Source organism: Haliotis asinina, chromosome 3 (assembly GCF_037392515.1).
Source record: "Haliotis asinina isolate JCU_RB_2024 chromosome 3, JCU_Hal_asi_v2, whole genome shotgun sequence".
NCBI classification, from domain to species: Eukaryota; Metazoa; Mollusca; class Gastropoda; order Lepetellida; family Haliotidae; genus Haliotis; species Haliotis asinina.
The window spans coordinates 14275753-14300842 of NC_090282.1; the positions used below are offsets into that span (position 1 = coordinate 14275753).

The 25090-nt window shown below is 38.5% G+C and overlaps 1 protein-coding gene across 1 annotated transcript; it reads left to right on the top strand.

Moving 5' to 3' along the window:
• Positions 1 to 25: 25 nt before the first annotated feature.
• Positions 26 to 18964, top strand: LOC137277519 (fumarylacetoacetase-like). The gene is made up of 13 exons (XM_067809287.1): positions 26 to 189; positions 2909 to 3019; positions 3602 to 3723; positions 4013 to 4062; positions 5539 to 5629; positions 6479 to 6576; positions 6933 to 7088; positions 7905 to 8035; positions 8804 to 8879; positions 9285 to 9331; positions 9929 to 10030; positions 16380 to 16497; positions 17278 to 18964. Exons 1-13 carry the CDS (start codon positions 109 to 111, stop codon positions 17352 to 17354), a joined length of 1260 nt encoding a protein of 419 aa, XP_067665388.1. The 5' UTR covers positions 26 to 108; the 3' UTR covers positions 17355 to 18964.
• Positions 18965 to 25090: the final 6126 nt, after the last annotated feature.

Below are 25090 nucleotides of genomic sequence, written 5' to 3' on the forward strand. Positions count from 1 at the left end.
TATATCATTCGAAACTAATACAATCAGCTTCACTTGGTCAAAATCCCGAACAGGCTCCGAACTTGTGGAGAGCGTGCTTAGTTTTCATTGAAACATCCACCTTTCACGATGTCATTCGTCTCCGTTAGTCCAGACAGCCACTTTCCAATTCAAAATCTACCTTATGGTGTATTTTCTACCGCTGATAACGTAAGTATCGAATTTGAAACAAGAAACAGATCGGCAATAATATGACCTTGAACTCGCTGCGGCGATAGTCTTTTTAACCAATCAAACTTCGCCATTATGTACACGCCTTCAGTCATCGTAAACACATCTGCAACATGTGTCCTCATTGTTTTATGTCACGTGGCTATTTCAAACATCTGTGCCTGAATTCAATTTTGTGCTAAAATAGCAAATAAATAAAAGACCTCAAAGTCATGCCTGTTGAATTATAGATTTGAAATGCATTCCAGATGTACGAGGGGCCCCTTATATTCAGTTTAGGGTGACAAATCAGGTTGACATTTAACAATTGAGCTACATGTTGCCTGTAATATATGCTTACAGACTTAAAGACCTGCATAATCATCAGATGTTTGTTAAATATGGCAGTTTGATCTCATTAAACAAATAAATTTATTTAGTGTAGTTTGGGTTGGCATCTCAAGTGATGTGTTGGTAAGAGTTCTGCCGGTACCCGGCCACCGCAATCAAGAGCCAAAATTAGAAACTAACATGCATATGTCACCATAAATATACTTTCAGTGAAATAGAACAGGTATGGAAAAACAATTAATGAACTTGTTTCAGTGTTGGAATGTTACACCGGGGTAGATGGAAATATTCTATGTGAAAAAGAGGGGTGTATGGGAAGAGCTCTTTCCGATGTGTTCCAAATCAAATTGGATTGAGCACAGAAAAGACTTCATACCATCTGCAAAACAAGTATGCACCCATCACTATCAGGACACTTGGATCTGCAAGAGCATGTACAGTGGTTGCCTTGGTTCCTTTTCCAGGAATCGGTGTGGAATTGTCTAACTTGAAAACAGGTTGTGCAACAAATAAACCAAATGTTTTCAATAAGGCTGTGTATTAGCATAAAAATTGTATTGCAGTGTGTTGCAATATTGGTACCTGTATTGCAATGTATTGGGACCTTAAGTGTTCGACAGTGAGTGGCACTAATTGTGCATGTCAATCCTATTTTCTGTCCTTAAACATATATGTTATGGTTCTGATAACAGTAGTCTCAAAATTTGGTTGCATAGTCATGGATGCTATTTTATTTATTGTATTACAGTATGTGGTTTTGTTATTGAATAACGAAGGAAAAATCTGTTTTGAAAATAATATGTGTATATTTATATTGAAACCATAAAGATTATCACAAAAATCATGGATGTTCTTTACCCAATATACTGTCTCTGAGAAAAATATATTGCAATATTTATGGTTTAAAAACCACATTGTGAAGTAGTTTTCATTACTTCAATTTTATTCAAAATACCGAAGCAACTTTTTCGTTTCTAATATATGGATATCCTTACTGCAGTCTAGACTACCAGTTATCCTACTTTCATCTTTGTGGGAGTCACAGTAGCTGAGTGGGTTAGGCGGCTGACTGTGTGCTGGTGATTAGGTGCCTGACTCTGAGGGTGTAATTTCAAGTTCCAGATGGAACTCAACTGAAAAAACAGTACTAGAATTTGTACTTTACCAAGACAGTTCAAACCCAGATATAACATACGTTATATACATATGTTAGTTACTTATGTTAGTTCCATAGTTTGCAATAGCTAAACCATTTGTCCTATTAAATGAAATTGAAAAAATCATTTCCATCCCTATGACCTGCCTGTGACATCAGGCAATTGTCAACCCGCTTCATTGAACTATCTTCTATTCAGATGTAATAATTCATCACTGCACAGTTATTTCCAATGTCGGACCCATGAAGATTCTGGTTAGAATTTATCTTCAGTATCCAATTCTTATCATAAGAGGCAGGATCAGGTAGTAAGACTTGCTGACATGGTTAAAACATGTAATCATATCCCAATTACATACACTGATGTTCATGTTGTTGATCACTTGATTGTCTGATTCAGACCCGATTATTTGCAGGCCACCTCCATTACTGTGCTGCGTAAAACTACGCCCACCCACTATTTCCAATTTAGAATGGACCAGGCATGCCAGTTTTAGATCAGATTTGTTTCCAAACACCTCAAGAGGTTACAAAGATGTCAGAGATATCTGATTCTGATATGTTTTTTCACAAACAGTAGGGTCAGTGAGTTCTGTGTTAGTCTGTTTTTCATCCCCTAGAGCATTCACCCTCTGCCACACATTTGTGCAGCCCTTAAAAGGTTAGTCCTAGTTGGTCTGATCAACCAATCAGAATCAAGTATCACAAAAAGTCACTCCAGAATGTCAATCAAGAAATTGGACAAGTAACAATATAAGCAAGATACTTGGATCACAACTTCTTTATTCTGCAAGGATGCAGTGTCTCTGTAAAGATCTTCGTCCTCATACTACTGTTATGCAAAAAGGAAGTATGCCACGTAAATTATCATCCATAAATTTCCTTACCTTTACTGTTTTTCTTTGTTGTTGCTGTTCACTATATTAGCTGTGACAGTGTATGGTGAGTGAGTGACTTGAGTTTTGTGCCGCTCTCAGCAATATTGCAACTATGTGGCGGCGGTCTGTAAATAATCGATTCTGGTCCAGACAATCCAGTGATCAACAACATGAGCATCGATCTGTGCAATTGGGAACCGATGACATGTCCCAGCCAAGTCAGTGAGTCTGGCCACCCGATCCTGTTAGTCACCTCTTATGACAAGCATAGTCACCTTTTATCCTTGTATGGTGAACAAAACCTGTTACATTTTGTATTTTGGATGTGTTCCAGCCACGCAACAGAATAGGTGTTGCCATAGGTGATCAGATATTAGACCTGAGTCGCGTGAAACATTTCTTTGATGGAGCAGAACTGAAGTCTAATCAGGCTGTGTTTGATGAGGTAAGATTAATATTGATTGATTGCTAAGTATGAATCATACAGTGTTGGGTTAACAGTGAGCATTTCACCAGATCTGTTTTATGGTTAGGCACAGTCCCTTGATCATGAGAAAAGTTAGCATAATTCCCTTCTGGCCCAAATTTGGTTGTTTTAGTTTTACAGTGATGTGATGATTTGTGTCTGCTGCTTGACAAGTATTAGATGAGCCTGCACAGTGAACACCTTTGTGCTACAGGTACATGAGGTAGATTGGGGATTAAGCACATGCAGTACACACTGGACCATGACGTGAACTCAATGCCGCTTCCTTTTAACATGTGTTCCACAGACACAATTCGTACGAGGAAGGTGAATTTTTCAAGTTGTAGGTGACAACCTGTTTCACTCATTTTTCAATTGGAATGTTCTGGAGGGCTTTCCCATATATGCAAAAAGGGGTCAGTTGCCAAGCTGTGGCTCATCTAAGACTGGTTCATCAGTAGGTTTATACTAATTGATGGTTTTAAGGCATTAAGAGAAACGTGACAATGTTTTTCCAGGGTTTACCAAGACCTTTGATTTAAAGTATTTTATTATTGACAGCCGACTCTGAACAGTTTTATGGCCTTGGGTCGAGCAGCATGGCACGAAGCAAGAGGGGTCCTACAGAAGATTCTCTCCGTATCTGAAGGCGTGCTACGTGATGATGCTGAGCTCAGGGCCAAGTAGGGGATAGTCCTTAACTTTCAGTTTTCAAAGTCATTACAGAATCTATCTAGTGAAATTCTTTGAAGCATTGTTTGACATGTCACTTTAGAAGTGACTACAATTTTAGAATACATTGTTGATGCTGTTATGTAGATCAACATAATATAACCATAATACATTTGACAGTCTTATCAAATGTAGCTGTTTAATATATAACCAGCTGCCTAGTTTTATTTTAGCATTAGTTATTAATTCTGGTTGTTCTAAATAAAACTGTTACAAGACATGATGACATTGGTTTTTCAGAGCATTTGTACCCCAAAGTCAAGCTACAATGCATCTACCAGCCAAGATCGGTAACTCATTCAAATTTTCATGACTTTTCATCCCCCTAGTATGTAATGTGAAGGGATATAGTTGACACCTGGTCCATCTGTCCAGCCGTCTGTAATAATTTTGTTTCAGGGGCATAACTCATAAGCTGTTCAATACTTTTCTGCAAAACTTAGCAGATATGTCAAACAGAACCTAAAGTGGTGTCTTTTGCTATTTTGTGAGTTATTATTTTCTCATTTTCCATGGAAACGATTCAGACTTAGTCTCAAAAGGGAGGACTGGATTTCATATCTGGAGCACAACTTGAAAACTTCTAAATAACTTTCAGCAAACATATGAGGCAGAACTCGAAATGGTGCCTTTGGGTTTTTTTTGCAGATTTTTGTAATAATTATATTTCACGGTTTCCATGAAAGCAATTCAGACTTAGTCTCAAGAGGGAGGGATGGCATTTGTTTCCGGAGCACATATTGAAAGCCAGTCAGTTATTTTCAGCAAGAATTGGTAGTTATACCAAACAGAACCTATAGTGCTTGCTTTTGCTATTTGCAGATTTTGGGCATTACGCTGGACATGGACTGTTGTCACAATCTTGGTGAAAGTACAGACCACTCGATCTTAAGTCTGCAATGATTCACCCAAACCTTGATTCATTTCGATTTTTTACATTGGACACTTTGTCCAATCTTTTTCAATAATAGTGTCAGTGGTGCACTCCAGATAACACAGGTTAGCTTATTTCTCCTTGACTGTTCCCTCCCTCAGTCTCTGTTAGAGCGTTCACTCATCAGGCTGACAATCCTGGTTTAATTCCCCACATAGGTATAATGTGTGAAGCGTGTTTCTCATGTGCTCTGCAGTGATATTGCTGGAATATTGCTAAAAGTGACGTAAAACCATACTCACTCACTCATCAGACAAGTAAAAACATCAGATTTCATTTAACTCATTGTCATCTTTTTAGCATGAAAGCCGTCAAATTGGGATGTCCGCCAAAAGCAGTTCTCGTTGGATAATGAGCCTCGTCTCAATCATGTTTCGCCTTATTTCACCATTCAGAATTGAGTCAGAATTGCATTCTGGCAATGTGGAAATAAATTAAAATAGGTATTAAAATATCTAATTGAAATAGTGATAATGGTTATTGATAATTGAAACTAAGGTATTAGATTCGATTTTTCATGAATCGAACCGAATCATTGCACCTTTATCAGTCTCATTGAAATCTTTTTTTATATACTGTTCTGAGAGACATTATACATGAAGTTACGAGATACAGCTGCACAGCCTGCATGGGAACATTTGGTTAAAATTGTTTCTGTTGTACATTGTATAAGGCAACTTACCTGATCAAGTAGTCATATTCTGTGACTTCTATGATAGCCTGTCAAAATACCCTGAAGGCATGGGTGGTTGTTCATGTCAATTACTAGATTGTCTTGTCCAGGCTCAATTATGTACAGATGATGTCACTTCTTTGTGTGTCTATTCATCAGGGGATTACACAGACTTCTACTCTTCAAAGTACCATGCATACAATGTTGGTGTTATGTTCCGAGGACCAGAAAATGCTCTCATGCCTAACTGGTGAGATTTTGTAAACACTGACATGTTTTTCAATAATGTATTTCATTTTCCTCCGTTTCTGCTTCAATGCGGAATGTGATCTAAGTGTTCAGCAGCATCTGTATAACCATTTGTTTGTCCTGATTCTTGTTAACACGTTATCTCATGAACTGTTGTACCCAGTGTCTTCAAATCTGGTGACAACCTACTTTGGGAGATTACACAGCCACCAGTCAGTTTGGTTGATCTTAACCATATTTTCAAGGTCCCCTCGACTCTTTGACCACTTTTAAGACTGGTAACCACAATATCTCATGAACTGTTGTACCCAATGTCTTAAAATTTGATGACAGCCTACATTGGGTTGTTACGTAGACTCCAGTCGACCTTGATCTTATTTTCAAGATCACCACGACTCTTTGACCACTGTTCAAACTCTTGTTAACGCAATATCTCATAAACTGTTTTACCCAATGTCTTCAAATTTGGTGAAAGCCAACTTTGGGAGATTGCGCAGACATCAGTAGATTTCAGTGAGTTTCAATGTGACAATGACACTTTGTTCACTTTTCAAACTTACGTTAACACGATATTTCATGAAACATTGCAACCAGTGTCTTCAGTTTTGTCAACAGTCTACATTGGGTGATTATGCGGATACTAGTCATTTCATGCATCTTGCATCTGACCAAAAAGTAGAAAGTGATGAATATGTTATAAATATTTCATTCCTCTTTAGCGGCAGTGATCATTGCGACATTAGTAGCAAACACTTGTGGTAAAGATATAAGCTGTGTGTTATACTTGTCATTTTACATGGTGTTGATCTTTCTAACACTTATAGCCTCATCATGTTGCCATTGGTTACAGGACACACCTTCCAGTTGGTTATCATGGCCGAGCCTCTTCTGTGGTTGTGTCAGGAACTCCCATCAGACGACCTAATGGTCAAACCAGACCTGATGATAGTGAGTAGGCAAATACTATATCTACAATTTACTCACCTTTGCTCAGTATTTCACTGGTTTTAGAATGTTTTCATCACCGGAAGATCGCTTAAATTGCATTTACATTAGGGGGTTTGAACATGAGGAACTTGTTCTTGGCAAAGAATAATCCATTCACAATTCTACTGGGTGGCTGGATGGCCTGATGATTGAAGTGTTGGATGGTCATAACTAATACCTGGGTTTGATTCTCAACATTGTCACATGTCTGAACATAAGAGCCCATTTTTTGTGTCATCTACAGGAGTAGAGAAGAATTTTGAGAAACAACAAATGAGCCTAACTGATATTTAACAAGCTACTGTTTGTGTTTGCAGCTAAACCACCAGTATTTGGCCCATGTAAGCTGATGGACATTGAGCTGGAGATGGCCTTCTTTGTAGGTGGTCCATCCAACAAGCTCGGAGAACCAATCCCAATCAGCAAGACAGAGGATCACATCTTTGGGATGGTGATCATGAATGACTGGAGTGGTGAGATAACATGTGGACACCTTAGCAGGATGCTTTTTAGTGCCATCTTGAAAGACAAGACATTCAGCAGTCATAATGAATACAAGTCTTATAAGATTTTAGCTGAACAACTTTGATCTATACTCTTTAAAAACAGTAGGGGAACTTCATTTTTTTTCATTTATGCTTGAAAATATTTAGAAGATTTATGAGAGTCAATCAATGTTGATATGATATTATTGAATGTTTTGAGAGTGCATCACCATTTGCACTCCCTTACAACCAAATTGAACTATAGTTATTTGGAATGTAGTCACTTTTGAAAGATGATAGGTGTATGGCTTGTAATTTGCATGTATACGATTTTCATTTTAAAACAAACAACTAGAAACAAATGTGTGATGCAAGATGTGTGTCAAAATTAATGTTCTAAGTGATATCTCAACCTTTTTTAAAACATGTCAAAATCAAGAATGGGACCCCATGCACGTGTATGGGGCTACTGCGTTGTACAGGCATTGTGTTTAGGGGTGGTAGTAGAGGGAAATGGTGGTGCGTTCATAAGATGTCTGTCCTTGAAATGTTTGTGAACGTTTACACTTGCTATCCAAATTGAAAGTTCAGGTTCCCCTACTTTTTTTTGAAGAGTATATTTCTTTGTTTCTACTTCGTTTTCCAGCTAGGTTTAGTGGTCATAGGAAGCTATTGCATCATCGCTTGTATCTTGGCTTAAAACCAACCCAGAGTGGAGTCATGTCAGTCTCATGGAGGAAGGACGCGTACGGACACTTTTTATTAGGAACTAAGAAATATTTGATGATGTTTTCCTGTCTGCAGCTCGAGATATACAGAGGTGGGAGTATGTGCCCCTTGGGCCATTCCTTGGGAAGAACCATGGCACCAGCATCTCCCCGTGGGTCGTCACCATGGATGCCCTGGCACCGTTCAAGGTGCCCAATCAGACACAGGTACACAAACATTAAACATCATTTTCATACATCATAGACTTTGTAGTTTTCAATATTTGAGCAAGTCATCAATATTTAATCAATTTAGATTATTTTGACATAATAAAAACAATCTGCATAAATTAAACTCTTTAGATTCTGCTTGCTTTGTTTCTATGTCACCATTTCTGTGTCAAATCCAGCTGTTGACGGGGCAGCAGGGGTAGCCTAGTGCTATAGCTTAAGCTTTTCACACCGAAGACGCAGGTTCGATTCCCCACAAGTGTACAATGTGCGAAGCCCATTTCTAGTGTCACCTGTCATGATATTGCTGAAATATTGCTAAAAGCATCATAAAACCAAACTCTTGTTACTTTTATTCTTTCTTTTTGTTTAATCTTTTCCATATCAAGATGGAGGATGTGGGGCATCAGAATCTCAAAGTGAATTTGGGATGTGGTTGTGGAGCAGAAAATCCCAGAACTAATTCTTCATAAAATGTAACACATATCTATCAGGTAGAGAAATGGTGTCTGTGACTTGTATATTTTGTAGTATTGATGTACATTGTGGGCATTTGATACAAAAATAGTGGACAAAGACTGAGTTGTGTTTCAGTTTGTGTCTGGAGCATTTCACATGTTCAGAAAGTTGCAAGAAGTGTTTCTCCAAAGTTGTAGGCAATATGGAATTCTGGTTTTTGAACAAGCAGGCCAAATAGGGGTTGCAATTATTTGACTTTAAATTTGTAGCTTCTCATTTTATGGTGTCTGCATAATGGTCTTTCAGGATCCAACTCCCCTGCCATATCTTCAACACGAGGATCCCTACTCCTTCAACATCAACCTGGAAGTCATGCTGAATTGTGAGATAATTGATTCCACTGCTAGGTTGAATACTACTCTTCTGAAGTTAAAGAATGCTTGATCACCTCTTACTCTCTTGATGAGTAGTTACAGTTATCTGAATGAAATGGTGTTATCTCGTTTTAGTCAATGAACAATTGCCCTTCTGTGAAATGCATTCATTATTCTTCTTACACATAAGGAACTATTCAAGATAACACAAATATGTTGGGTTATATTTCTTTATTCTCTACCATCGAGAAAATGGTGCATATGTACAAGTGTGTTTACATATATGAAAACTTGAACCTTTCTAGGTACCACATGGTTTCAAAGCTACCAGACTCTCTTCTGCTTTACTCACTTGTGACAATGTATGCATGTACTGCAAATGAAATGATAAAGTTGTAGAATCTTGTTTCCAGGTGAAGGTCTACCCAAGCCTGCAACTGTGGCTCGCAGTAACTTCAAGGTGAGAAGGTTTATCATGTACATTGTATAATGTTATTGTAATCAATAATGTGCCAATTAGGAGTTTGCTGTTACATTGCTTGGACACCACTTCTAGTACCACAGACTGTACTAATAAGAATTGGTACATTCCAAAATTGCACATTGCCAAAAAGATAGTGGTGAGGTCCCCATCTCTCCATGCTAGTGTCCTTGAGGTGATTCAAGGTCAAGGTACGAAGGTTAAGCATATCCATTACATAATGTTATTGAAGTCAGTAGAATGCCAAATAGGAATTTGCTGTTTCTCTTATTAGACACCACAATGAAGACAAAGACTTGATAGTGATAACAACTGGCACATTCAAAAATTGCCTATGTGCACATACCTTAAAAAGTAATGGTTAGTACCCCTCTTGTCATGCTAGTTTCCGTACAGGAATGTACCCAACTCATGGACAAATTATGTCCCCATCCACTGCATGGATTGCACTTTCTTTCAAGCAATACTAGTATGTGCTTGTCTCAGATTTGACTGTCAGAACAGATTACATTGATATATCTAGATCTGACAACACTGACACTATTTTCGATACTTTTTTCGAATGGTACGTTTCAGAATGTGTACTGGTCAATGAAGCAGCAGCTTGCTCACCACACCATCACTGGCTGCAACGTTAACGCAGGTGACCTCATGGCTTCAGGGACCATCAGTGGCGAGGTTTGTTTACTAGTTCCTTATCTGGTATCTACCCATGGGATGATACCAGGCCAACTTACTTTACAGAAATGCTCCGGAGCTGTGTATTTAGTGTGTCAGTGGCACCTTACTGTTTCTAAAAGTGTTCGCCTAAAGATTTGAACTGGGAGGCTTCTGGTTGAATTTGATGGTTATGATTAATGTTCAGCTACAATGATGTAGTTTAATAGAACATGAAGCAAGCTATTTTGACATCAGTTGGATGTTCTTGATAACAGAATTTTCTTAAAATCGATTCATTGTCACGGTTACATGCTGGGGGATATAGTTGACGCCTCAACCATCCTTAATCATTTTGTTTCCCGAGCATAACTCAAAAACCGTTCAATATTTTTAGACCAAAATTGATAGATATAATAATCTGAACCTATGCTTGTGCCTTTTGCTAGTTACAGATTTTTGGCAATTTTTCCTTATCCTGACTCATGCTTAATTGCTTATCTCCTCTTCCTGGGTAGTGGAACACCTGAAATCCCTTGAAGTTCCCTTCTAGAAGAAGCGGATGTAAAATTCATACTCACCCATGTATTACCTCCCTTGCCGTGCACATGATACTTCACTCTCTCCCTATCGCCTGACGAGGGCGGCTGGAGGCACCTGGGGTCCCATATACAGCGATAAGTCTTTCATTCTTTTGGTTTTTCTAACTAAATTTGTGTTGTATGGGGGTTTGGGCTTGTATATATTTTATTATTATTATACAAATTTGTGATTATTGTGCCTTTTCTAACACATATTTCATCAACTGAGACTTAGTCTAATGATACGGAGTGAAGACATCAGCCAATGGACATCGGCAACTAGATCAACAGAACAACAGACATCGCAGATGTCGACTGCAACCTCGGGCATCGTAGACAACTCTTCAACACAGTCGTCAATGCACGCACCACATGCATTTGATGCAGATGTCTTCATGCAACAATTCACAATGCAGATGATGAATCTGGAGCAATGGTTGGAAGAGGAAAGACTGCACTCGTCAACAATGTTGACTGCCAATCAGCGAGAGCATTCATCTAGACCTGCACTCACGTCTGAGGATGAAGAGAAGGTGCTTGCACACACGCACTCCAGAAGATCCAGACCCCGATCATCAGGTTGCAGCACAGAGAAGGATATACCCACGCGAAGTGAGTGCACTTGCACAAGTAGTTATACTCAGGGGAGTGACGTCATGTGTTCGCATGAGTGCACTTGTGGATTGTCTCATCAACGGAGAAGGTCTCCTTCAGTCTCCCCTATTCATAGAAGACACCGTATGCAGTCATCCTCCCCTTTGGACTTGGACGTACACAGATCTTCGGCGATCTATGAATTCATCTTATACTAAGAAGAATGAAGTTATCATCGTGATTTGCCACAGAGGAAGCCCTATTTTCGGACTCAAAAGTCACATCGTGGATCATGAATGGTCTCACCATCCATGGATTCCAACTAACCCAACACTTATAGGATGCAGAAGGAAGACGTGTCAACGTATCCAGCATCTATGATTTCTGAGAAAGTTATCTATGTCATTCAAGTCAGCCGCCAAGTTTCACAATATATGCCACCTTTCACCATGTTGAGCCCTCCATCAGAGCACCATATGTGGATGAGGCATACAAGATTATCAGTAGTCCCCGCGGCAATCTTACAAGATAGAGGACCATCGGACTGGTTCGATTTAGACACTCATCTCAAATTCAGCAATCCTGTGAATGAGGAAGAATGAATGTTCCTGTCAATTTTCATCACTCAGAAGAAGGATCAGCAGTTTACATCCGAACACCTCGTCTCAACTACTGCAGGACTGAATCTACTCCCTTGCCAAGATTGAAGAGGAATACCGGAGCGTTCAGGAGGTAAACATTGAAATTTGACAGGAAGAAGCGGGATATTCTCAACGATGAATAGGTCACGAAGATTCTTCAAGATGACTGCAACATACCAATGCAAACTACACCTCCAATTACAAGAGATGACGGTATTATCTTCTGTGGAAAAATTCCGACATGTCTACCTGAAAGACCATTTGTCTACATCAGCTTCAAGAGGCGGAAGGATTTTTTAGCACGCTTTACTCATCTAGACATGTGTTCGCCAAACAGCATGGTTACGGACAAGCCTAAATGCAAGCAAGGATATCACCGTTTGAACAAGATTTCATGATGATCAGTTATGTGCTACACCGGTGACGCCATGTCTACAATCTGATTGGTCCCTGCGAGACAATGCCCTGTAAAGAAAGCCAGTGACATTACATCTACAATCTGATTGGTCCTCGAGAGACAAGGCCCTGCGCAGAATGTGATGTTTGGAAGTCCAGTGTTAGGAAGTCGTCTACATTTGACCTACAGTCATTCAACGATGGAAAGATGTCGTTTACACGCTAGTTTAGCAGTCTACGACATTATTTGATTGTTCAGACGGCATAGAGATCTTCTACAGCAGACTCAACGTTGCCTATCAGGAGGCTTGCAGCAATGAATGGCCGTTTCTGATCAGACAGCCAGCCAGCTATAAATAGACTTTCTTGGAATGTCAACGCATTCAGCTTTGATTATCTGAAGACAAAGAATGACACATCTTCACGGCATACAAACTCATCATGGGAGAAGTCAACCCAGTGTGCGCTTGGACTTAACTATCAGGCTACTAACTCGGCTCGAATGACTTGAGAATCTAATCCTTTTCAACAGCCAGCATTACCAATGGACAGTCCTACCATTTGGAATATCTTCAGCCCAATGGCTATTTACACGGATAACCAAACCCATTGTCAATTATCTACACCTTAAGGCGCTACGTAGTGCCTTTTATCTGGATGACGGCATACAAGCGCATCAACGGAAAAGTCAACTCAGACTACAATTAGACTTCACAATCAGGCTACTAACACAACTTGGTTGGTTAGTAAATGACATTAAGTCGGAACTGGAACCTTAACAAGATATCAAATTCCTCGGGATTCATTTTATCACTACGTTGAATCAGATTGTAGTTCCGGAGGGTCAGGATTCAAGATATGATAATGCAAGCTCTACTATCTCCGTTAACACTTCGACAATGGCAGTGTCTACCAGGCCTCTTCACGTCAGCACAAGATATGACCAGAAGAGGAAGAATGCAGTTGCGTCCCTTACAACGATTCTTGAATCTTCATCTCCCAGACAGCCTGAAGCCTTTTCTGATGTGGTGGGCTCGCCAATCGAATGTCAGGAACCTACATGTTAGAACCGGTATTCAACAACCACCTCTATGTAGATGCATCTCTACAAGGATGGGGAGCTTATCTGGGAAAGGAGGTCAGCAGCAGGAATCTGGAACGTAGAGGAACAGGCTCGTCACATCAACCAGCTGGAAATGAAAACGGTCATTCATGCCATCCACCACTGGTCGACAGCATTGAGAGACAAGTTATTAATGATCCACACAGACAACTCAACGGTACTTTTTTACATAAACAAACAAATGTCAGTGAGATCACTATCTCTACTACACCTAACGTTTCAACTGTTCAACGTAGTCGACAATCTGAATCTTCAATCTTGTCCTCTTCGTCCATCTCCAACAGAATGGATGCTGCATCGGGAAGCATTCCAACTAATCAGTCAAGCTTTCGGATCACCGTAAATAGACCTATTTGCAACAAGATTCAACAGACAACAACTTTTGTGTCGCCAGTGGAAGAATTTTCTCATCCATCCCCACACAAAGCAAATGCACGGCCAACCATCGGTATTTCGTCTTCACGTATGGACTGTATTAAGACTTGTTGAAACGAAGAGGATATTCGGCAAGAGCAGCGAAAGCAGATCTACTCGCACATGACAAGTGGAAACGTTTTGAGACATATACCAGGAAAAAGGGATTTTTGGCAAACAAGGCGACTCATCCTGAAATGGCAGATTATTTATGCTATTTAAGTCATTCTAAGGGTCTGAAAGGTTCTACATTGTCTACATACTTAGTAGCTCTCAGTTCAGTCGTCACCATGGGAACAGGACCAAGCTGACTGAAGTACCAGAGCTTCTTGCCTTACTACGTTCATTCAAGTTGGAAGATCAGCAACACAGATTTAGAGCTCCAGCGAAGGACCTAAATATTGTACTCCAACATCTTACAAGTGATGTGTATGAACCACTTGATCGGACTTCAACTGAAATGTTGTCTCAAAAGACGCTATTTTTTTACTTGCCCTGGCTACAGCTGCATGAATATCAGAAATTCATGGTCTAGACTTTAATTGAACAAAGTTTGATTCAAGTCACCAAGAAACAGCTCATTACGGTCTAAGATGGGATTTCATGGCAAAGAATCAACTACTAGGTCAACCGAATTGACAGTTCCGTATACCAGCTTTTGTCTTCAATCTTAGGACCTCACGATACACAAGATTTATCATTATGTACAGTCAGAGCATTGAAAATATACATTGCTCGTACCAAGTCTAGAAGACAACGGTTCAAGCACCTATTTATCCCTATATCTATATCTGAGACACCCACGGAAGTATCCCGCAACACTATCTCAGTGTAGATCAGAGCTGTTACATTGAGAGCCTATAAAGCAGCAGGATTAGATCCTCCATGAGCTTTGAACCCACACAAAGTTAGAGACTTGGCCTCTACACTAGCGCTACATGGGAATTGCTTGTTATCAACTATAATGGAGGGCTGCTTTTAGAAGTCAAACACAGTGTTTACCAACCATTATCTACGAGGCATAGCCACAGAGGACATACGTAGTATTTGTCGGTTTGGGCCACTTGTCCTTGCTCAGCAACTAACAGTTCCCTGATGACGCTGACTTAACTCACCCGATTTATCATGTGACTTGTGGAAGCCAGACGCTCTGCGGAGTATTATGATGGAAAGACTATGCACACGTCTTGAACAGACTAGCATTAGTGATTAGGGCCGTGTATTCAAAATGAAGATATTTGAACATGAACATGAAGGTTTCGATTCTTATATCTTGACATTTAGTTGCATCAGAAACTAACAGGACGCTAACTATAATTAGTGTCATCACGTACCTGTAAACGAAGTCATCTTCGGAAGACAAGTTCTACTGGATGTGATTTCCCCCCAAATCTACAGTGAATATGAGAAGAATAGGACTGACTTATCGCCATTACAAGTTCCCATCAGGGGGGAAATTATTGGGTGTAATTTTGAACAGCCAGCAGAATCCAGCGTGGTCTGACCCTCCATCATTTCTGTCGGATTCTGTAAGCAATTAAGCATGACTCAGGATAAGGAAAAATATGTAATTTTCTGAATAAAATTGATATTTTATACTTATTCTGACTCATGGTGAAAGCCCTCCCAACTGCCCCACGCTGAATTCTCGTATTCTGATGTCGGACGATTATAGGAGAGAGTGAAGTGTCATGGAGGTCAGCTGACCATGTGCATGGCAAGGGAGGTGATACATGGGTTAGTGTGAATTTTACGTCCGCTTCTTTTAGAAGGGCACTTCAAGGGATTTCAGGTGTTCCACTACCTTCACCAGGAAGAGGAGATGAGCAATTAAGCATGAGTCAGGATAAGTATAAAATATCAATTTTATTCAGAATATTACTTTTTTTTCTTTTTTTTTTTTCCATAGAACATTTTGGTGTTAGTCTAATGGTGGGGTGGGCTTCGTTTCCAGAGCAGAACTGAAAAAAAGTTCAATATTTTTCTGCAAAACTTGGTAGATATCTCAATCAGAACCCAAAGTGGTACCATTCGCTATTTACAGGTTTTTGTGATTTATCATTTTCTCAGTTTCCATGGAAACGTTTTTGACTTATACTCAAAAGTGAGAGGTGTGTTTCGTTTTTACGGAGCAGAACTCAAAAACTTCTTAATATCGCTCAGTGAAACTTGATAGATATGTGAGGCAGACCACAAAGTGGTGCCTTTTGCTGTTTAATATATTTTGGCATTTCTATTTTTCCTGGTTTCCATGGAAACAATTCGGACTTAGTCTCAAAAGTGAGGGATTGGCTTCGTTTCCGGGGCACAACTCAAAAACCATTTGATATCTTTCAACAGATCTTGGCAGATATATGAGACAGATCTTGAAGTGGTGCCTTTTGCTGTTTACAGATATATGGCATTTATATTTTTCATGATTTCCATGGAAACGATTTAAACTTAGTCTAAAAATATATCAAGTAGCCTTCAGATAATTTGTCCTTTCAAATTTGTGGGGGCTGGGGGTGGGATATGTCATCTTCTGACGACTCTTGTTTTGAAAGTGTTATCCTTCCATTTTTGTAACAAAGTAGGTTTTTGTCATGATTATGGATAGTCTCCCATTGGTTTGCCTCCAGACTCCAGAGTCATATGGATGTTTCCTAGAGTTGTGCTGGAAGGGGACGAAGCCTCTGGATTTGGGCAACGGAATAACACGCAAGTTCTTACAGGATGGAGATGAGGCTATTCTCACAGGTATGTACTAAAAACCACTGCCTGGCTCAAATTACTAACCATGCCAGGATCTGGTCATCCTGGGTTTTAATCTGTTTTACCAAGTTTTGTCACCACTACAGTGTCCATAATGTCCTGGGGGTCAGCAATTTTTGTACACATGTACAAATAATATGTACATGAATATACATGAGTTATAGTGCTATTTGGTTTCATCCCTGAATAGACTTAGGGCCTAAGTACCCACTGTAGGTTGTAAGAGTCATCTAAATAAGATAGATGTTACTGCCTGATCTGGTAGGTGGAGTCTGTTTCACAGTGTCTGGTTGGAATAGGTCCCCAGCTATATGGCTGGTAATGAGAACAAGCATTGGGTATTCAGACTCAGTGTTCATCTGACACAGATGACATAGTTCATTGCTCACAGTGTTGATCACTGGATTGTCTGGTTGATCACCAGATGTCTTCAACTGTCTCAAATGGTGTATACAACAGAATGTTGAAAAAGGCAGTTGTAAGCACTGTACCCATACTTTTAATTTCATCTGTCAGCACTGTACCTGTGCTTGTGATTTCCTTTCTACCATTAGCACCATACCTGCGCTTGTAGTTTCCTCTCTGTCATTAGCACTGTACCTGTACTTGTGATTTTCCAATAGTGGTAAACTTCTATGACAAGCATCAATTCAGGCATCTCTTATATTGTAATAGTTTTAAGAACCCCTGTAAAATTATTCCCTGTTTTTTAAGGTAGCATGGATGACAACGGCTAATCATAACAATTCTTTTCACTGTTTCCAGGTTACTGTGAAGGTGAAGGTTATCGTGTTGGGTTTGGCACCTGCAGTGGAAAGGTTTTACCAGCTCTGCCACTTTAGACCATGTCATGTCATCAAGCAGATGTCAACAACTGCAGGACCAACTCGTACAAAGAGGTCAAAGTGCTGAAACTAATGTCCAGCTATTACTGTAGATTGGCAGTAACCTTGGTGCTAATATCACTTTGTGCAGGTGGGCCCAGGTTGTGTTTGCCATTGTTATAAGTGCCTTAATCCAATGATCTGACTACTGAATGAAGCTTCCCTCAGGATTATTTGTGCATGTACAAACACTGTATGTGAATATGTATATCTGTTAAAGCTAATGATGTAGCAACACCAGTAGACTAACAGAACATTCCAGGGTAGAGGAATATGGAGAGAACTTAGTTAAACTTTCAAAAAACATGTTTATGTTAATGAGTGACCTGCTAATTTTGATGCTTTCATTGTTACCAAGGTTCAAATTAAACATCTTAGCACAACTATGCAACTTTGTATGTCAGTGTTGGAATTGTAATTATCTTCAACTTAGCACTGAGATTAGTTTGTTGAACATGTCCATCATCTGTACATGGATGCAACCTCACCAGAAATGATAAATGTAAAATATTCTTCTGTTGTGGGTGTGGCCACATAAGAACAACTATGAAGTATCTTGGTAACGTATAAAATACAAGACATCTCTATCTCAAAAACGGGTATTTACAATGCAGCAAACCTTGTTGTAGGATGCATAAACACTGTTGTTTGAAAATGTATGATGCCCCAAAACATATAATCCCACAGTATGTAATGTATTTTCTTTGTACTATTAGTCTTCTATCCAAGGCCCCCATTAGTGTTATTTCAGTCTGGTAATATATCAGTTTTATTGTCATGTCTTCCCAGACAAATTAGCTGTTATATTTGTTTGCCAGTTAACAGATATCATATTCTGTAAGTATGATTGAGGTGTTATGTTACAGTGTATATTGAAGTTACCTGTAGATATACGTCACACTCAGTTTAGTACTTATTACAAACAGAAAAACAACAACATTATGATGGAATTGTTGTGTTTTAGTCCAAACTGCAGTATTAACATACAGATGTATGGAGGGTGAAGGTGAACTGTTAACTCCGTTATAAGTTATGAACATCATTCAGCATAAAGTATTAAGGGTATATGCAAACCCGAATGTTCCTGCGGAGTGATTGAGCTGCGGAAGAGCTCTGTAGAATTATGGCTTTGACCTATACTCTAATTAGCCATTTTGCATATCTATATCTAGTGATAGGTACGGAGGGTCTGAAAAAAATTGCATGTATGTTTCATAAGCAAATGTCATAGGAAATAAATACATGCATGTTTTGCATGGATATTTCATTGGACTTATATTCAAGAAAACAAATATGTTTTTATTCCTGCAGTTTTTGTCTCAGTATATCATCATAGTATTTGGCACATATTTTTTATCGGTGTCTTGAAAAACATATGCTAACAGATGTAAACAAAGAGCCTTTCTACTCATATATACCGTGCTAGGGTTTCAATGCAGGAAAGTTGGTCTGAATGTGCAATTAGTAACAGCATGTAGCTGAAAAGTAATGTGTCAGTGAGGAATATGAAAGATTTAGTGTGTCTTTAATCATTTCAATTTTATATTAAATGCTGAGGCTGCATAGAACATGTATTATCTTTTTGTTGCGAGGGGTGATAACTCTCCTTTTGAAATGATCTAAGCGACGGTCCAACTTCTCGCTTCCGATCTGGTTCTGGACTCAAAGTGCACTTGCTACATGTAAAGACTGAAACCAGCAAACGCGTTGCTGTGGTCACCTTTATTGAAAAAACGATCGCTTACGACGAAAAGCCATTAACTGACACGTTTCACTTTGATTTTTAGTTTAGAAAGGCATCATTTGTTTAATTTCCAAATGCAGTACAAACTGACATGATATAGATAAACAGGGAAAATGCAATGAAACATCAGTATGTTGCCAAGGCATTTCCTACGACAGAACATCAGGCAGTGCAAGTCTTGGGTGTCGTAGCATCAATGACAATTCTTTTTATATGTTATCAACTCCTATGTTATTTCCATCGGTAATTCATCATTAAAATTCTACAAACAGTTCCCATACTACCCCCGATTTCATTGTAAACAATCGGAGATACTCGGAGATACACCTCCAACCAACGACTATCCCGCCAATTTGTGATTATTTACATTACTGACAATTGAAGAAATTCCTCATAGAATGTAACAGTTAGTTAGAAATATATTAATCACATTTTGAGCAGCTGTTCCTCACTCATCTGAATCCATTTTGTTTTTAAATTCTGACACTACTGTATATTTTTATGTATAGTTATGAAAGTGCTATAGGCCTATTATCCAAGCAGTTACTCAGTTGCATCAGAAACACAGTCATTATATTTGGCAATAGAATATTTTCCCCTTGTAAAACAAGTCCATCAGTCAGTGTTGTGAGTCATTTTATATATGTGAATTTACTGATTCATTTATTACAAAAAATGCTTCAATGTAAAGTGGCAAAAGATTCCGACTTTTTTTTACATATTTGTGTTGAAATTTGAAAAATCAATTTATTTTAACAAAACATGAAGAACTAGCTCTAATAAATACAATATCAGCTTTTCACGACTATTGTAATAATCTGATAATTGTGAAGGCAAGCCGTATGTAGACACAACAGTAAAATGTAAACCTTTGTTGCTTCAACACTTAACAGTGCCATTTATTATACTTAAGATTGAAATTTATAATCAGTATGAATATATGTATTTTTTTAGTTATGCTATGAAAGAAAAGGAAAGTGCCCTTGAATATGCTCTTATCCTAGTAGTACTGCTTCTTCTGTGTCTGAAATATTATATTTAATAAATTAATATTTCAGTATTATTCCCTTTTATTAAATATTAAGAAAAAAACAAAACATTTTAATTTATACCCAAAATTCAGGATAATTAAAATGCAGTAGAAAGTTACAGTGTTTTATGCATTATTTATCCATACTGTGATTTTATATTTCATGCATCACAAACCTTTACAGACATAAAAAAAGTAGATTTTAGTTATGTCCATGTACATCATATTTTAAAATTGCATGGCTACATGTAGGTGATGATTGAAATAATTCGTCCGTTACTGTTATCTTACAATTATGTGACCGTTTCTCACTTCTCTCTCTACCTGCTAAATATTTGTGTCGTCAAAAATCTCAATCCCATCTTGTATGACCCGATGAAATTTACGTAACCTGACTTTCTGTCATTCTCATTTCGCGCACCCCATCAGCTCCTCGCAGCAGTGAGTTACATGAATGCAGCCACATTGACCATAATACTAAAGTGATTTGAGTACATATACATTGAAAATACACTGTAGTTTTAAATTTGTGATATTGAGACATCTAGTGCCAAACTTAAATTACTGACTGCAAAATGTCGACAAACCAACAAAGCATAACGATCATCTGATTGCACTGTCTTGCTTCGAACTGCAATTTCTCGATACATTCTAGCAATATAAGCAGTCATGACTATCCCAGGTGTTACATAGAAAATCGGAATAAATATTTCATGACATAACACTTGCTAGATCATCGTAAAAGTGAAAAGATATATGGACCTAGCGGATTAGTGAAGGAAGATAAATTCAAAAAGAACGTCCATTCCATTTGGTGCGAGTTGGCTGAACGACGTTCTATTATTCTGAATGATATTGTAAACAAATACAGTGTTCAGTTAAGGTTCCACGTTGTAGCAGTTGCGACATATCATAGGACATTAGGTGTGTGGAAGGTTTGTCTGTCTTACAGTCCGGCCATGTGTGGGAATTTATCACACCATGTAAAGTGTGTAGCTAGTTTGAGCTGCCATTTAACTCCCACGCTCAGCAGTGTAATACAGCAGTTTTGAGTTAATGACACCCTCACTTTATGTCATATGTGGAGATGTGTTTGGTTCATGGAAGGGAGTAAGGATCTGTGTGGGAGGATAAGTATGGATACACTACTACAGAGCTGTTGAGGAGTAGCCAACGGATTCACGTGTTCGATCATCATGCAGAAGACCCTGGTTTGATTTCTGACATGGATGCAGTGTGTGAAGCCCATTTCTGGTGTCCTCTGCCCATGATGTTTCTGGAGTATTGCCACAAGCAGCTTAAATCTCATCTCACTCACTCTACTTCAGAGCAAAATGCTGGACATAGGTCATAAGCACAAGTTATTAATCTATTCCTTTACAATAACCCATTAACATATGGTGGTAAGATAAATACAGTATCTTTTGGGTATATGTTGTTGCATTATCAATAGTTAGGAGAAAATGAGTCCCGATCAGTTATTTTTCTGAAGGGTAACTCTTAATGATTGAGAAATAATTAGTTGTTAAAATTCTTGCATGAATGCTGATTTGGGGAGCAAATTCAAATGGGATCTTACAGTGTTTTAATGGCTACATTTCATTATTATAAATCTGCTTGAGATGGATGGATTTGGTGGCTGGAGTTTAGCAGTGTGTGAATATTTATGGCTTTTGGTGCTTTGTTGTAGGTAGGAATTGTTATGTTTGTTGTTGTTTTGAATGCACATTGCACGCACAATCTTTTGTTTTTACTTTATAGAGGTGTGAACATGTTACAAGACACATATTCTAGATTAAAGAAGGTATTGAGGTTGTAGTAGTGTTTGATCTGAATATTCATGTATTTACATACATATGCTTCATATACTTGAGCATGCATTATACATGCATTTCGAATTCTGTTTGATCAATGAACCATCCATTCACAATTATTTGTTCTTATGGAAAATGATTTTTGTGCTTTTTAAAACGCTTTTAGTTGTACTTGTCCTTCAGAAACAGAAAATATATTATGATCTGATGTTAAGGAAATGTATTTATGGCAATTATTCACATAATTATTGGTGTTATAAATACAGTAATGTTTTCATTCATAAGGCAGCTAAGCTATGATGAATGTCATTTGTGTATGGTTCTACTGTTTTTTCACAGGGGTGTGGTAAATGTAACTCAGTATAATGCAACCTTAAATTTGAATTATTGATTGCGGATCAAATAAAAAAAGACAATCAGTGTTTAAACGTTTCACAATCTAGTTTGAAGGAACAGTGTTGTCTTAACAACTGTTTAAATGCTTGAGATTATTTTACCTGAATAGTAATAAAGTATTTCTATATTGCTGAAAAATAAAGGATGTTTTGTATTGTTTTTAATTCCGGCATCAAAATTTACACTTTGGGGTTTCGAACTGAAAACTCCGTAGGTGACGGGTTAAGTACCATATTCGTCAGTTTGATATGAGTTACCTCCCTTGCATTGAACCGTGAACCCGCAAGGCGCAGGGTCTGCTTTGCATTTTATGGTACAACACAAGAAACACAATACGAAAAATGCGCTTAAGTTTCAACTTCTTGCGGTCATTTTCCTGAGAAATAGCAAATTCCCAGCAAAGCCATCACTGTTTCATTTATAGTTTTAACGTCCTCGAAAATTGCTACTGTAACAATACACAATCATGACAATCCACTGGTATGGTCACAAAGCAGATGGTTGTTAGGTTGTCGGCGATTTCAACTCATTGCGCGCGAGCTAGCTTAGCATGGCGGAAGGGAAATAAAATATTCTAAACAGAAGAACATCAGGATGTAGCTGATATTTGTTGGACAGAAGGTTGTTTCTTTGGCTTTCCTTATCGGAGGCTTTGAATAATAACTTAAAACAATACTTCAGTTTCTTAAATGTTGTTCATGTAATCACTACCCAACCAACACTGCAAAAGGGTGACTAGATGAATTGTTTTGCCATCCCGGTGACTTGCTTGAACAGGTGTCTCCCTACCCCGGAACGTCTTCCTACTGCGTATATATTTGCTTCGAATACAGATATGATATTGTTTTACATATTGGTTTGACATAGCCATGTATGATCCGATGCATAGCTGCCTTTAAATGCGTCAGTTCAAAGCAAACAGTAAGGGACCTTAAACGGCAGGCGTCCACTTCATAGCCGAATATGGAAAAAGATGCCATGCTCGCGCATACGCTGAAATGTATATCTTGGACATGATCTTTGCGGCTATTTGCGTGAATCTACACCTACAGATTTCACATTTTGTGGAACCATATGTCCGGATCCAATGCGTGATAGCCTGTAAGACTATAGACGTGCAGTAGATTATCCCTGGTGATAGTGACCATATTCAGTAACAACGAGTCGCCATCTCAACACCCCTCTCTCAACATACAGCCACATTTTGTAATTAACTACTTCTGATGAATGTCCTTTCTCGAAATGGACAATATGGAACGTTGTTGACATTACATGCAGCTCGTTAGGCCTAAACGTACCCTTACATTGCCGACATGATATTTCCAGGACTTGATATACGATTTCAGTTTACCGTCAGTTAGTGACAATAATACTCCCATCATTACAGTCCCCTGGTTAGTCATCTTAATTTCCAAACAACTGTCTCCTGGCGTCATTTATTTCACAGACAGTGTAACAAATAGCACACGGAAGAACCAGATGATATTCTTTTTGTCTCCCAATGGGTTTTAGTTGCCGCATCATCTGTCTGTTCTTGAAGAAGTGGGCAGACGACAGTTCAATGAGTACCCAAGTGACTGAGCAGGGTGCGAACATCGCTCACTCCATTGTCTTGTCACGGTAGTAGTTCTTGAATTAACCAACGGTTTATGAATATTCATGAGTTGACTAAACATCATTTGATTGGAGTAAGCCTTCTGGCCTCAGAAAAAAAAATCATTAAATGTTTCTATGATAATATATGATGTACTTTATTGGCTGTCGGATTATTCTGTTGCGGTTGAAACATCTTATGTATTAACTGTACTTATGGAATATGTTGTGACATCTGTGTAATGTAATATATATTTATACGTCTTAATTATCCTACTTTAAAGTGGCCGTCCATTCTTGAAACAAAAGATGGCCAGAAGACTGCACGCTTGGTGACATGGTTGATGGCATGTATCGTTGTTCCAAGTACCAATCCCAGGATTGTCAGTCAGGACACATTTCCCTTTCCAGGCGGTCGTTATATACATGTATCGGTAACAGTTATGGCGTGCAGCGTGGAACCTCGAAATAACAGTCTAAACAATATATAACCATGTTTGAAACTACTGAAAAACAACAATACTTTCCGTGATGTTGCCACGATGACGCAAAATCCCTTTTTTAGGAAAATCGTTCTAACCACTGCATGATTGCGCCAGAAAACTTGAGGCTTGTGAAAACAGTCGATCGATCTTGCCTGACTCATGTTACTGTTACCGAAAAGGTAATATTTTAATGAATATGAGCTATTTTTCTATTTAGTCAAGTCAAAATTAATTTTTATACACCAACATACGACACTTTTTTCAGTTAAATGCGATTGCGGCCTTTTAAGTCTATATCCAGCTATTTCTCAAAACACATTCTAAAGCAAACGGGCTGGTGTAAGCCCGATTAAGGTATGCATTAAACCCCCAAATATATTTGAACAAAACCTTACATTTGAAAAATAATACGCCAGGCTGATCATGATCAAAAGTCCCTACAGGGAAATATAATATATGTTTAAAAAAATAACAACCGCTAACATAAGTTATCACTGACGTTTTGTTATCACACCTTACAACTTACACAAAACGGTATATTTTAAATTATCTATTAATACATACGTGCATTTTTCATGGACTCATTCACTTGTTTTTGTCAAGTCGCTGTTCATTTATTGATATTTTTTAGC